Below are 16,297 nucleotides of genomic sequence, written 5' to 3' on the forward strand. Positions count from 1 at the left end.
TGATTTTGTGATTATAATAAAAAAAGAAAGAAAAAAAAAGATAAATGAAGAGAAACTTCTTAATTTAAATTTCTAATTTTACCATATGGAATAAAACATTCCAAAGATAAAATTCATTTATACAATTAATATACATAAAGTCAAATACACAAGGCCATTTAGAAATTTCTTGTATGGCAGCACAAGAAATGTAATGGTTCGCATCTTTCCACTACTGTTATGTTTGATGCTAGTATAAACTGTTTATTGTGTATAAGTGGTACAAGAGGAAGCATTTGTTCATTCAGTTTTAATGATAATGAAAAAACGGAAGTGAGTTTTATGTCTACAGATGTTTGGAAACATCCTAAGCTTTCCAATTTGCTAAGTGGCAACAGGTTATGCCACTCACTTCAAGTGAGTGGCATAACCTGTTGAAGAAAAGCTTAGGAACTCATTGTCTGTGGCAATTTTCCTGATCACAGAAGAAAGTTGCAAATGACGATCAAGGTACTCAGAAAGTGTACACAATATTCTCTTTGTTCACCAGGGGCTTGTGTTTGATCAACCTGAATCACCTCATGTCACCACTCATGTTCATAATAAAAAGGGTGGTTATGTGATAAGTTACAATTTGTATTGTATTAGAAGCAACCAGAACTACTGAAATATGACATCATTTATCATATGGACAAAGCAACACTCCATTGTTATCAGGATGTTCAACAATTGTTGCAGACCTGAGACTGGGCCATATTATTATTATTATTATTATTACTATTAGCCATATGGTGCAAGGAAGCCTGAAGCTTATGTTGCACAAGCCAAAAAATTTCTGAGTCCTGAGAGAGAGAGAGAGAGAGAGAGAGAGAGAGAGAGAGAGAGAGAGAGAGAGAGAGAGAGAGAAGGTAATCACCAAAAGAAAGAGAAGAATGATGATATCCAGCTCAGGATCCTGTGTGTGCCAAGCCCATACTCACCAGATGTGAGAATCTGGGATTAATTTTTGACCCACTTCCTAATTCCCTAGTAATTTTCATGTGATTACTTTTCTTAATCGCTCAGGAAGAAGGAGACGCTTTAAAAATATTAGCTTGAAACTGGAAGTGCCATCATTAGGGCTGTCAAAGGATCATTATATTACTTGAATGACATTTGATTACACTGTTGCAATTAATCACCTTTCTCAATGATGGGAGAAGTGCACTGGATTTTACTGGCTAATGTAACTGGTGTGTGACTTGCCAATTAGTAGGAATTTAGTGAATTTAGCCCCATGAGTCTGAAATGAATGAAATGTTATGAATAGAATCAAAAAACTGACCACAACAACTTTACCACCATTGTGAAACAAAAATAAATCAAAACCACCATTGAGTGCCATTGTGCCAGAGGCCAAAAAAGGTAAACAATGACAATGGAATCACTGTACAGGGAGGCCCCGCTTTACGATACTTCAATTTACGCCATTTCACATTAATGCCCTTTTAAAATAATAATGAAAAAAATATATATATAAAAAGAAAATTTGAAAGTGCAAGCATAAACGGAGCACAGGAAGTGGGTACTTAGATGGCATTAGTGTCAAGGTCAGTTGCTTTCTTGTCGTCCACCAGTGTGCACGTGTTGTGAGCTGTGCCTTAAAGTTTAATAATTTCCTGTGTTCATTAGTGCCTTATTATTTTAAATAAATTGTGTAGCCATGTCTTCTAAGCATAGTGGTGAATCTGTGCCTGCACATGTTAAAAAACCACAAATCTCTAACGATTAAAGTGAAAATGGACGTTATCCTTTGTATGCAATCTGGTGAGCACCTTTCGAAGGTGTGCAAGATCTTAAATTTAGCACCTTCTACTGTTACAACCATTATGAATAATGCTGAGAAGATCAAGCAGTCACATACAGGAATTGTTAATGTAAGCATTTCTAGAACAACTTTTTCAAGTAGTGAGACAATGGAGAAGATGAAGTTATTAGTGCTGTGAATATATGATATGAACCAAAATAACATTCATGTAATACAGGCAGTGGTTATGGACAAGGCTAGGAGCTTGTTCAATGAAATTAATGAGGAATTGGAAGGGACTGAATCATTTTTGGCTAGCAGGGGCTGATTTTCCCAGTTCAAAAACCGGACCAGAATTCACAATGTAAAAATTACTGGTGAGGCAGCTAGCACCAACACTGCAGGCACTGAGGAATATTCTCCCATATTCCAAAAGTTATTGGATGAAGACTGCTATAACCCATACTTGGTCTTTAATGTTGATGAAACAGTGCTGTACTTGAAGAAGATGTGAAGAGAGGTCTGCCCCTGGTTATAAGGCTGGAAAAGATTGCTTACATTACTTTGGATGGTAATGCATCAGGCACTTTTAAGTTAAAGCCAATGGTTAACATTCAGAGAATTCACGTGTTATGAAGGGCATTCTGAAGACTCGACTTCCTGTTTTCTGGCACTCTAATAAGAAGGCGTAGGTGATCCAGGCCCTTTTTAGTCAATGGTACATTAGCATTAGCATTAGTAGAGGCATTTGATGCAAGAAAGCAAGCTTATGCAGCATCAGCCAAAAAAAAAAAAAAAACACTTCCATTTCACCCCTCCATTCATTTGAAATACCTGTCCGGCTGAGCCTTAAATTTATTTATGCTATCAACTTCCACAACAAGGGATGGAAGTCTGTTCCACCAACCAACTACCCACTGGCTAAAGGCAAATTTCTGCACATCTATCCTACATCTGTCTTTCCTCAATCTGAATTTATGTCCTCTCAGGTGATTCTTCTGAGCAAGAGGAAAAATCCCATCAGCATTGAGCATGCTCAAACCATTCAAGGCTTTATACACCTCTATCAGATCACCTTGCCGGTGCCTAGTCTCCAGACACTGTAATTTGCAAAACCTAAGCCTTTCTTCGTAAGAGCAACCCTTTGTTCCATTCACTAATCTTGCTGCCATTCTCTGTACTCGTTCCAGCAGCTCTACATCCTTCTTGAAAGGAGGCCTCCAGATCTGTATACAGTACTCAAGGTGTGCCCTGACCATTGCCTTATACAAGGGAATAATCACATCCTTATCCCTGCTAGAAAAATTCCTGTATATCATTGACAAGACACCATGAGCTACTCTTGCAGCCCGTCTGCACTGCTCAGAGAACTTCATATCTGTCTGCACAATTACCCCCAGGTCCTTTTCATTCTCTACCATTGTCAGTGTAGTACCACAGAGTTGATACGTTGCTCTGGGGTTGCTGTTTCCCATATGTAGTACTTTATATTTGTCAACGTTAAACTTCATTTGCCACCTCTCAGCCCATCTGCTTAATCTTTCCAGATCCTGTTGCAACAGCATAGTGTCAGTAGTGTCCTTAACAACCCTGCCAACCTTTGTATTGTCTGCAAACATGGACATTAAGCTTGATATACCACCATCAATATCATTTATAAATACAGAAAACAATAATGGACCCAAAACTGAACCTTGAGGGACTCCACTAATAACATTAGTCCACGATGAGCAGTGTCCATTGATTACCACTCTCTGTCTTCTCCCCCTCAACCATCCCTTTATCCATAGCAGCAATTTGCCTCTAATGCAACACTGCTCCAATTTGTGCAGCAGTCTTCCATGTGCAACAGTATCAAAACCCTTTCTAAGATCCAAATATATAATATCAAAGTTATTCCCTGCATCCAGTTCTTTTGTGACTGCATCATAGAATCCAATCAAATTCGTCAGGCAAGACTTTCCCTTAACAAAACCATGCTGTGTCCGAGCTATAACTGAAGTCTTGTCTAGATGATCCTGCAGTGCTTCTTTAACCAGCGCCTCCATTAATTTTCCTGGAACAGAAGTTAAACTCAAAGGTCTATAATTATTTGTGTGAGCCTTTGATCCTCCTTTGTGAATTGGGGTCACATTTGCACATCTCTAGTCTATGGGTATCTCCCCTGAGTCCAAGGAAGCTCTCATAATTATGGCTAATGGTTTTCTTACTTCCTTTGCTGCGTCCTTTAATATAACCGGATAGATCCCATCTACCCCAGGTGCCTTTCTTGTTTTTATCTTCAACAATTTCTCCTCCACTTTACTTTCAGTTATTACAAGATTATCTAGCTCACTGCCAGAGTTGAATACACCTCTGGCATTCCCCTCGCTGAATAACTCCTCATGTGTGAATGTCGATGCAAAATATTCGTTTAGTTTGTTAGCTACCTGAGCAGGATCATCAACAGTTGAACCATCGATATCAAGTGGACCAATCTGATTCATCCCCTTCCTTCTAGAGTTTACATAAGTAAAGAACTCTTTGCTGTTTTTCTTTGCATCCCTTGCCAAAGATTTCTCGTAATCTGCCTTCGCCTGCCTAACCTCCTTTGTAACTTGGTTACAGATCAACTTGTATCTATCATAGGCTTCTGTGTCACGTGTTAATTAAAATGTATCCCATGCATTTTTCTTCTCTGCCATATGTCTCATTAGTTCATCTGACATCCATTTAGGCCTAAACCTTGAACAATATTTCTAGGTTTCACATATTCAATTCTGATAAGTTTAAAGAATTATCTTTAGTCATAGGTGGTCTTCAAATAAGAAATTTTTGTTAAATATATTTAACAAAATACAATTGACATAACAAGATAGTAGATTATTATCTCTGCACACATAATCAGGTAATGTCTGCTGATTTTGGGTGATGATTCCTTATTAAAAACAGTTTGCATTCTGAACAATGAAATGCAAGTTTAAATAGTTATAAAAAGAATGTGAACTTTTGTCTTAATTTTCTTATTCTAGAGTTGTTAACAATGTAATACTTCTTCATCAGTATTTTTTCCAGTCTGTTGCAATACCACTTATGACCAATATTTCTCTCATGGCTTCTATTCAGGAAAGAGATACTGGTCAAAGTTCCCATCATGTCCAGATTCAGCTAGAGACTGCGTATATTATGTGTGTACAAATGTGTTCACGGGCTGATTTACATGTTGTGAAGGGTATAAAAAATTAATTCCCTTTGCCTGAGAATGACTAGCTCAGTTCTGATTGAAGAAGCCTTTAAAATTCCTCCATTCTTAAACAACCTTATCCCCCCCCCCCAATTAATTCATCATAGAGGGCTAACAATCTAATTAATGAACTGAAAATCAAAAATACCTTGAATGTTTATTCAGTTATAACTGGGTTGTTTTAATAAGAAATTAGCATTAGCAGAGGCATATGATGCAAGAAAGCAAGCTTTCTTAGCAAAAGCCAAAAAAAAAAAAAACTTCCCATTTCACCCATCCAATCACTCCAGAAGTTTGTCTAGTTCAGCCTTGAATTTATTTCAGCTGCCAATTTCCACAACAGATTAGCATTAGTTGAGGCATATGATGCAAGAAAGCAAGCTTATAAGCATCAGCCAAAAAAAAAAAAAAAAAAAAAAACCTTCCCATTTCACCCATCCGGTCATTCCACGTCATTCCAAATGTTTGTCTAGTTCAGCCTTAAATTTATTTAAGATATCAACTTCCACAACAACAGATGGAAGTCTGTTCCAGCAATCAACTACCTGCTGGCTAAAGCCAAACTTCCACACATCTATTCTACCACTGCCTTTCCTCAGTCTTCCTCCAGATGCTGCAACTTGCAGAACTTAAGCCTCTCTTCATAAGTACACCCCTTTGTTCCTCTCACCAATCTTGTTGCCCTTCTCATTCTAGCAACTCTACATCCTTTCTAAAATGAGGCCTCCAGACTTGTATACAGTACTCAAGGTGTGGCCTGACCATTGCCTTATACAAAGGGATAATTACCTCCTTGTCTCTGCTAGCAAATTTCCTATATACCATTGACAAAACTCCATGACCTGCTCTGGCAGCCCATCTGCACTGCTCAGAGAACTTCATATCTGACTGCACAATTATCCTCAGGTCTTTTTCATTCTCCACCTCCCTGAGTGTAGTACTACACAATTGGTACATTTCTCTTGGGTTATTGCTACCCATATGCACTACTTTGCATTTGTCAATGTTAAACTTCAGTTGCCATTTCTCAGCTCATCTGCCTAACTTTTCTAGATCCTGTTGCAGTAGCATACTGTCTTTACTGTCATTAACAATCCTGCCAACCTTTGTATCATCTGCAAACTTGGACATTAAGCCTGATATACCTTCATTGATATCATTGGTAAATACAAAAAACAACAATGGGCCCAGCACCGAACCCTGGGGGACTCTGCTAATAACATTAGTCCACGAAGAGCAGTGTCTATTTATTACCTATATATTACATATCTGACTGCACAATTACTCAGGATTTTTCATTCTCCACTACCCCAAGCATAGTACCACACAGTTGGTAGTTACTCTGGGGTTACCCCATATGCAGCACTTTGCATAAACTTCAGTTGCCACTTCTCAGCCCATCTACCTAAATTTTCTAGATTCTGTTAGCATTAGCATTAGCATTAGTAGAGGCATACGATGCAAGAAAGCAAGCTTATTCAGCATCAGCCAAAAAAAAAAAAAAAAAAACCACTGCTCCCATTTCACCCCTCTGTTCATTCGAAATACCTGTCCAGCTGAGCCTTAAATTTATTTAGGCTATCAACTTCAACAACAAGCGATGGGAGTCTATTCCACAAACCAACTGCCCGCTGGCTAAAGGCAAATTTCCGCACATCTATCCGACATCCGTCCTTCCTCAATTTGAATTTATGCAGTAGTATACGGTCCTTACTGTCATTAACAACCCAACCAACCTTTGTATTGTCTGCAAACTTGGACATTAAGCCTGATATACCTCTATCAATATCATTGATAAATAAAGAAAATAGCAATGGGTCCAATATGGACCCTGGGGGGAAACAACCAATAACATTAGTCCACAAGTCCATGAGTCTTCTCCCACTCAACTATCCCTTTATCCATAGTAGAAACTTGCCCTTAATGCCATACCACTCCAATTTGTACAGCAGTCTTCCATGTGCAACAGTATCAAAGGCTTTCCTAAAATTCAAGTATATGATATCAACATTATTTTTTCATCCAGTTCCTTTGTGACCACATCGTAGTATCCAATCAAATTGGTCAGACAAGACTTCCCCTTAACAAACCCATGCTTTGTCTGAATTATTACTGCTGTTTTGTCTACGTGATCCTGTATCACCTCTTTAACCAGTGACTCCATTATTTTACCTAGAAAAGAAGTTAAACTAACAGGTCTATAATTATTTGGTCACCCTTTGAACCACCTTTATGAATTGGGGATATATTTGCACATCTCCAATCCATGGGGACCTCCTCTGACTCTAAGGATGCTCTCATAATTATGGCTAAGGGTTTGCTTACTTCCCTTGCTGCCTCCATTATAACTGGATAGATTCCGTCTGCCCCAGGTGCCTTTTTTATGTTTAACTTCAACAATTTCTCCTCCAATTTGCTCTGAGTTATCACAAAATCACTTAGCTCCTGGTTAGAGTTTGATAAACTTCTGGCATTCTCCTCCCTTAATAACTCCTCGCGTGTGAATGTGGATGCAAAATACTCATTCAGTTTGTCAGCTACCTCAGCAGGATCATCAACAATTGATATCAAGTGGACCAATCTAGAGTTCAAATAAGTAAAGAAGTCTTTATTGTTTTTCTTTTTTTTTATTTACATGTATTTGTTCCATGATGATTCCTAGCAGTCCTTGAAATCCTCAGCACCTTGCTTTCCAGGCTGCTGTTAATTCCAATAGAAGCAGTGCAAGAATCACTTTCACTTCTTCCTTCTTTTATCACATTATAAAATAAAAAAAATAATCTGCTGCATTAAAACATGGATCATATAGTATTAATCGATTTTTACAAAAGGGAATAATATTAAAAGTATATTTTGTAACAATTTTATGTTCCATTAGCACATGAGATGTTAGATATCATATCTACAAGATAAAGTAAATACCTGATCTGTGCCTCTGACACCCAAGAAAGTATCCATTTGCCCAGCTGCTGATGTTTCTGCTGTGTCTTCACCTGAAAGTTAATATGAACTTCAACAGATCTCTCATCATTTATCTGTGACAGGAAATTATTCATCTGTCAGACTATTTGTTTATTGATAGAAATTTTAGAAAAGAGATTTTAAAATTTTTTAAAAGAAATTTTAGAAAATCTGTTTATGTGAAAACTTGTATAACTTATGTCAGTGACACTGAAACTTAGTTTTTAAAAGCAGCAAAACATTTAAAATATGAAACTGAAAAACCTGTTACAGTTCATTTTGTTTGAACCCTACCATGGGCATAGCTATAGATAAACTATAAAAAACAAATACAAAAACAAAAAATTAAAAACCAAACAAAAAAAGACATCAGTATTTTCTCAGAAATTCCAAACTGTACAGTGTTTTTAGTGATATGGAAATTTTTAGGTTAGCACATGATAATGAGCACAAATCAAACACAATATGATACATCCCATGGCTTCACTATCATAAGGTTTTATGAATAAGCTGCAATTAATGTTTTGTAGCAGTGGCATAGACAAATCCACTGTGGTTTCATGCCAGACTATGCTACTAGCAAAATTTATTACAGCTTTTTATTAGAGAAGGTTATATGTGTGCTGTTAATTTTTCTTTAAAGTTACTGTTTTAGGAAAATTATTAAAATAGCAAACCAAAGACACTACTATTACATAAAAAAAAATAAAAAAAAACATTTTTTCAAGTACTGAGAGAAGTGCATTAGGCAGGAACTTTAAACCAAATTTTAACCAGCCAAAATCCTTGGATGATTCATGCATCATCCTAGGATCTTGGCAATAGACTAAAATATTTGCCTAAAATTTTATACTGCCAGATAAGACTTAAAGTATTGCCTTGCATATGGATTTAAAAAAAAAAAAAAAATTCTAAAGTCATAACTATAGTACTAATTCTTAATACTTACTACATATTCTCATACGTTCACATTTTACCACACTCGTTCAATAAAGTCATATTTTCAAAAATATTTCATTACCGAATTAAAGATATGAGTAATTACTGATAATCAGTATAAGAAAACAAAGTTATTTAAAAATAAGAATTAGAAATATGTACAATGCTTCAATTTTTGTTTAGTTCAGTTATTAGCAGCATAAGATGCATTATTCTTGATAGACAATATTTTCAGTGCAAATTTTCCTTGGAGGTCTGAGTATACTTTATGATGATTTAATTTGGTAATAAATGTTTGTAAATCAACTGTATTCAAAGATAATTGAGAATATGCATATATAAATGTTAAGAGTTAGTACTATGATTATATATTTGTGCAAAGTAGTGATTTTTATTTATCCAGAGGTATGCCAGATTCTGTGATCCACTTGTCTTTGATATTTGTGATTCAAATAGATCACAGAATGCCAGTATAAAGGTCAAAAATAAGCTTTCAGTTTAATGTACAACGGTTGATTTATTTCATCAGTAAATTAATTTCCATTCTCAGTGACGCCCCTTTTTATTCAAACATTTATCTATTGTACTACTGGTTCAAGTGTTATTGGTATGCTTATCATCATCATCCTATCAGGTCTAGTGGCCTGTTGTGGCTCCAGCCATCTCTTGGTTGGCCTTCCTGGCATTTTTTTTCCTCTAGGGATGTAGTAGTAGTGGCATGTGATGCAAGAAAGCAAGTGTATGAGCTTCTGCAGCTTCAGCCAAAAAAAAAATAAAAATTCACACAACCATTCCCTCTAAATGTTTGTCTAATTCCTCCTTAAATTTATTTAACCTATCAACTTCTACAACGATAGATGAAAGTTTGTTCAAGCAATTAACCACCTGCTGGCTAAAGGCAAATTTCCGCACATCTATTCTTCATCTGTCTTTCCTCAATTTTAATTTATGTCCCCTTAGGTTCGTAATCTGAACAAGTGGAAGAATCCCATCAGAATTCAGCATGCTCAACCCATTCAAGGCCTTATACACCTCAATCAGATCACAGCACAAGTGCCTAGTCCCCAGCCATTGCAATTTGCAGAATTTAAGCTTCTCTCGGTAAGAGGATCCCTTCATTCCCCTCACCAATCTTGTTGCTCTTCTCTGTATATGCTCAAACAAATCCACATCCTTTCTAAAATGAGGCCTCCAGATCTGTAAGCAGTATTCAAGACATGGCCTGACCATTGCCTTATACAGAGGGACAATCACCTCCTTTTCCCTGCTAGCAAACTTCCTATATATCATTGACAAAACCCCACGACCTGCCCTGGCAGCCTATCTGCATTGCTCAGAAAACTTCATATCTGACTGCACAATTACTCCCAGGTCTTTTTCATTTTCTACCACCTTAAGTGTAGTACCACACAGTTGATATGTTTCTCTGGGATTACTTCTACCCATATGCAGTACTTTGCATTTGTCAAGGTTAAACTTCAGTTGCCACTTCTCAGCCCATCTGCCCAAATTTTCTGGATCCTGTTGCAGTAGCACACTGCCATTACTGTCATTAACAACCCTGCCAACCTTTGTATCATCTGCAAACTTCAACACTAAGCCTGATATACCTTCATCAATATCATTGATAAATATGCAAAACAACAGTGGACCCAACACCGAACCCTGTGGGACTCCACTAATAACATTAGTCCACGAAGAGCAGCACCCATTGATTGGTAATCAATGGGTGCTGCTCTTGGTAACCTCTGTCTTCCCCCACTCAACCATCCTTTTATCCATTGTAGCAATTTACCCTTAATACCATTCTGCTCCAATTTGTACAGTAGTCTTCCATGTGCAACAGTGTCAAAAGCTTTCCTGAAATCCAAGTATATGATATCAAAATTATTTTTCGCATCCAGTTCCTTTGTAACCACATCATAATAACCAATCAAATTTGTCAGACAAGACTTTCCCTTAACAAACCCATGCTATGTCTGAATTATTGCTGCAGCCTTGTCTAGATGATCCTGCAATGCATCTTTAACCAGTGACTCCATTATTTTACCCGGAACAGAAGTTAAACTAACTGGTCTGTATCAGAGAATCTGACGAGGTATCCTGGTTTCATCCATTCTTTTCACATGTTGTAGCCATTTATGTCTGTACTGTTGGATGTATTCAGTTATAGGTATCATTTCGAGTCTGTCTAGTATATATTTTTTTTTATGTGGTCTGGCAATGAAAATCCTGCAGTTTTTCTCATAAATTTTATTTCAGCTGAATTGATTCGGCATTCTTGTTTTTTGATGGTCCAGGCTTCACTTCCATATATGAGTACTGGTCTGGCTAGTGTCTCATATATTTTTATTCGGTACGTCTCTGCACTTTTGCTTTTTTGTTGGATCAAAAACTTGATTGATTATTCTGAGTACTCTGTTATAGTGTTGAATTTTGTTACTAATATCGTTTTCTTTTTCATAAGTCAGGCTGTTGCCAAGATATTTAAAGCAATTTACTTGTTCAAGAATTGTATTACCAACACAAATTTTGCTTTGGACAGGTATCTTTCCTTGAAAAGCCATGATTTTTGTTTTTGAAGTCGGTATTTTCATGTTAAATTTTTTACAGTAAGATTTAGATGATGTAGTGAGTATTTTAACTAGTCTTCATTATTGGCCAGGAGCACTTGGTTGTCAGCATAAAGTATCAAGGTGATTACTATTTTTGTAATGTAATTCTTCCATGGATTGTTAGTCTCCAGTGTCTGACAATGGCATTGATGTATATGTTGAAAAGTAGCAGACATGGGAGCAACCTTGTCAGATGCCACAATTTATTGGTTTCCAATTTGATATATCTGTTCCCCATTTATCTGAAATTGAATTCTGTCTATATATATATTATAGATTGCAACTATCATTTGGTTAGGAGTTTCATCATCAGCTAGTATTTCTAAAAGTTTATTTCTTTCTACATAGTCAAAGGCTTTCTTATAATCGATGAATGCTCTATGTCTTCAAAAAGGCCTCTAAGGTTGGGATGGTTCATGTTCACAATATTAAATTAATACACCACCCATTTAAATTAGTTTAATATTTACAAAAATAATGGATATTATAAAATAATCTATTTACAATGATTGACTTATTATACATTATAATAATGTAATTACAGCCTCGAAAAGGGGGTGAAGTCCCCTTTTCGAGGATGTAATCCTCGCAAAAGATGAGCGTTTCTGCCTTCCACGCCCCCGAGCCGCTTCCGGTTCTGGTACACACAAAGAATATACTGCTCATGCACTTGGTCAACCACGTGTGCCGTGAACCTGATACTTAAGGATGTGTTGCTTTATGTGCTGTGTTGTTGAGAAAGGAGGCAGGTGCCCCCAAAAGCTACAACGCTTTTAAGTATATATATTTTATTGTATTTTAACTTTTTATATTATTTATTTTTATTTTATTTTATTATATTTTATTATAATGTGTAGTAAGTCAGTCATTGTAAATAAATTATTTTATAATATCCATTATTTTTGAAAATATTAAACTAATTTAAATGGTTGGTGTATTAATTTAATATTGTGAAAATGCTCTATGTGTTTGTCTATTAAACTCCTTGTGTTTTTCAATTAGTAACTTCAGAGTAAAAAATCCATCTGTACAAGGTTTACCTTTCTAAATCCATTTTGTTCTTCTCCAATTTTAGCACTATAGTACCCCTCTAGTTTGTTTTTTGTTATTTTTGCAAATATTTTGTAGCCACTATTAAGGAGACTTATTCCTTTGTAATTTTCACAGTTTTTGCAATTGCTTTTTTTATATATGGGAATGACAATGGCTGTCTGCCAAGATTCTGGTAGGGCTGGTGACAATGCTGTCTGCCAAGATTCTGGTAGGGCTGGTGACAATGCTGTTTGCCAAGATTCACCTTGCCATATTTGGTTCAGGAGGTTTAAGTCTTAATTTCAAAGTATTGTCAGCATATTTGAACAATATCTATGTTGATAACCTCTTTTCTTGATGATTTTTTGTTCTTAAAACTCGTTAATACTTCATTAAATCCTTTTACGGAAATTTCTGCTAGGTTATTTTTTGATTTTGGTATTTCTAATTGTTTCATGCTATGTATCCAAAGGTTCTGGAAGTATTGCAGTCATGTAAATTTATCTATCACATTAATTCTTATATTTTCTTTTGTCACCTGGTTTAAGCTATTTAATAAGTAACCGAGTTTAGTTTTGTTAGGTCTCTCCCTCTAAGTTTGAGACAAAGTTATTCCAGCTCTCTATTCCTTTTTCCGACTTCTCTTTTGGCTGTGGCTTTTTTCCTGTTATAGTCACTTTTATCTGTTTTTATATCTTTTAGCTGATTTTGTTGATAAGTATTCCTCAAAGGAATTCCTTTTATCTTCTATAATTTTTGAAATTTCTTCATCCCATTGTCTTAGACCTCTTCTGTGGAGTCTTCTTTTCTTATTGCCTAAACTTTCAGGTGCTGCCAGTTTTAATATTTTGCAAATGTGTGTCCATTCTTCTTTGACTAATTCACTAGTTATACTAGTTATGACTGGAATGCTTATAATATCCTGATTTACAACATCAGTTGGTCATTTGCACAAATGCATCAATTACTTAATTTCAAATTTAAAAATTAATTTATAAAATCCTAGTTAATATTTAAAACTTGATTCCTGGTTGAGGCTTTTCAAATGAGGTGTGGTTTATCTTCGTAGAGGCAAAACTCAAGACCAATATTGTGAAAAAAAACATGTAGTCAAGAACAATTTTGGCAATGTATAATAGATTCTGAATGATGAAGAAAAGCTTATATATCCTATTAGTAACTTAAATTTAATAAAAATTTAAGTTATCATATATTTTATCACAATTGTTATATGCATCAGTTATGTGGCTGTTTGCATCTCTCCTCATTGTTAGAGTACTTGACTTGCAGAAGTCCAATACTCTAACAATGCTGGACATAAGCAAGAGAACAGAAAGAAACACGTCTCAGGGCAAGTGTTACTTTCTGTATTCTCTTTTTTCTAGGCACAAAAAATACAAAAAGGTAATTGTGCACTCTGACAGGGTCACCCAATGGCAGTACCTCTCCTTTACCTCCCATCACTATGCCACTGTAGATGGTTTGGTGATTCTGAATTAAAATGAAGTGAGGGTTAACTTATTTTTAATATTGTAGTCTGCCTCATTTAATATTCTAGCCTTCATTATTTAATAGTCATATCATCACAAGGCCTCCGTAGCCAAGTGGTCAGGAGCGGGAGTGCAGTAGCACACGCTCTTTGATAGACCGGGGTTCAAGCTCCTGACTACTAAATACGGTCGATTTGCCAACCCACACTGGACCAGTGTGGCAGATTATGGTCCATATCCCTCAGCATAAATTATTGAGGAGGCTTCCATCCTGCAGTGGGTTGATAATGGCTGTAGTTTACCATCACATATTGTTTGTGCTTAATATTTCACGTCTTGCAACACCAGCCTGATAGGTTTGTTACGTTAACGTCTGTTGTGCTTATTCTTGTTACCTGTCACCTGCCTGGGAAGGTCTTAGTTCAAATCCCATTGGAATTCTTAAAAGCCACTTCAATCACAGCTGCAGTCAACCAATCTCAGGTAGAGGACATTAGGAAGAGTAGTATGTCCTTTCATCCATCCACCCACCATAAGTTACCCTGGGTCTTTTCCACCCACAATGTACATTGGATTGTGAATACACATACAGAATTGTATGAATTTAGTGCAGTATGATCAGTGCAGATGACCATCAAGAAATTCCCAAAAACAAAGAACTGATAACCTTTAAATGTGTTTAAAGATTTGTTTACTGATTCGATGTCAGGTTTTTATAAAACTGGGATTAAAAGTAGTAAAAGAAATTGTGAATAACTTGGGTAGCAATTTCACAGGATAGCAATGAGAGTATTTTGGTTTGAAACCAATGGCATATATGGGTGACTTAGTATTCATTCACTGTTTGTCACTGATTAAAAATTGAAACCTATGGATATCTCAGGTAACAGGTTCAGCAAATTCCATTATATGATTGCCAAGGGATGACAAATATATTTGAATTATGGAATACTTTTAAAGCAAAAACGACAGAAGCCATGGATGCATACATTCCTTTAAGAAAATATTGCAGAAAGAGATGAAGAAATGTATGACTGTGGAACTGGCTGGTCAAATAAAACAGAAAGAGATGGGACAGTCACAGAGAAATGAAAAGTACTGAAGCCTACAACAGGTACAAGTTGATCTGTAATAGAACCACAAATAAGGGCAGGGAGGCCAAAGCTGTATATGAGAAAGCATTGGCTACGAGAACAAAGACTGGAGCAAACATAATTAGTAAAAACAGCACATTTCAGTTTTTCCATTTTTTTATTTATATGACATGTGAAGGTAAAAGAAAGATTCACAGAATGTATGCAATATATACAGGGATGCTTATATAATGCCAATGAATATATTTACTTCCATGACAGGACAGGAAAGAAAAAAAATAATAATAAATATATATACAGTGAAACTTCCCTTTAACGGACAGCCATGGGGAACGAAAATGTGTCCGTTAGAGAGAAGCGTCCACTAACAAGAAGTCTGAGGGAGAAAAAAAAAGAAAGAAAGAAAAATCGTTAAACGTTTAATGTAAAATTAAATTAAAATATATACGGATTTTGAACAATATTTTTGTAAATAATATACAATTACATACACAAGCGATAAAGAAAAATCGTTAAACGTTTAATGGAAAATTAAATTATATACAGATTTTGCACAATATTTTTGTAAATAATATACATACAATTGTGCTATGCATATTATGACTTTTTATCTTAAGAAAAATGCATACAGTAATCACTTATTTTCTTCTGCACCTTCTTCCGGCTGATAATTTTGTTTTCAACATTTGTTTGGAGTGAAGAAACCATCGAAAGTCCTTCAGTATCTTCTTCAGCGGCGAAAAACATTTTTAAATGATTGATTTGTATGAGCGCTTCTTCTATTTTCATCGGTGGTTCGTCGTTAATATGTTCTTCGACAGAATGACCTCCTTCCATTTCTTCATCCTCATGAGGAACTTCTTGAAAAATATCGATGATAATGTCGTTGATATCTAGAGCACCATCTTCTGTAGTGAGGTTTGAGTCTATATCTTTGTGGCCAGGGTCACTTGTAGCGGAAGTATCGTACATTATCAATAGATGTTGAAGTTCTTGTTCTTCTTGGTGCTCCACATTGCTGTTCACAACTTCAATTTTTACGTTTGAGAAGCCAGACTTTACAAAACAGTTCACGACCGTTTGTTTTCTAATTGCGTTTACTGAAGAGGAAATCCATTGAATCGCATCTAGGATGCTGATTTTCTTTGCAAGGTCACCCGCACATGTTACATTGTTCA

At 35.9% G+C, this 16,297-nt stretch overlaps 1 protein-coding gene across 1 annotated transcript in view; it reads right to left on the bottom strand.

Moving 5' to 3' along the window:
• Positions 1-16,297, bottom strand: part of LOC150090969 (uncharacterized) — a 206,047-nt gene that overhangs the window by 146,945 nt on the left and 42,805 nt on the right. The window contains exon 6 of the mRNA XM_090378931.1: positions 7,911-7,981. Within this exon, the coding sequence (XP_090235057.1) occupies positions 7,911-7,981 (71 nt within the window). The remainder of the gene's footprint in view (positions 1-7,910; positions 7,982-16,297) is intronic.

The sequence above is a fragment of the Mastigoproctus giganteus genome, chromosome 1, assembly GCF_048544385.1.
Source record: "Mastigoproctus giganteus isolate SK-2022 chromosome 1, ASM4854438v1, whole genome shotgun sequence".
In the NCBI taxonomy this organism is placed as follows: Eukaryota; Metazoa; Arthropoda; class Arachnida; order Uropygi; family Thelyphonidae; genus Mastigoproctus; species Mastigoproctus giganteus.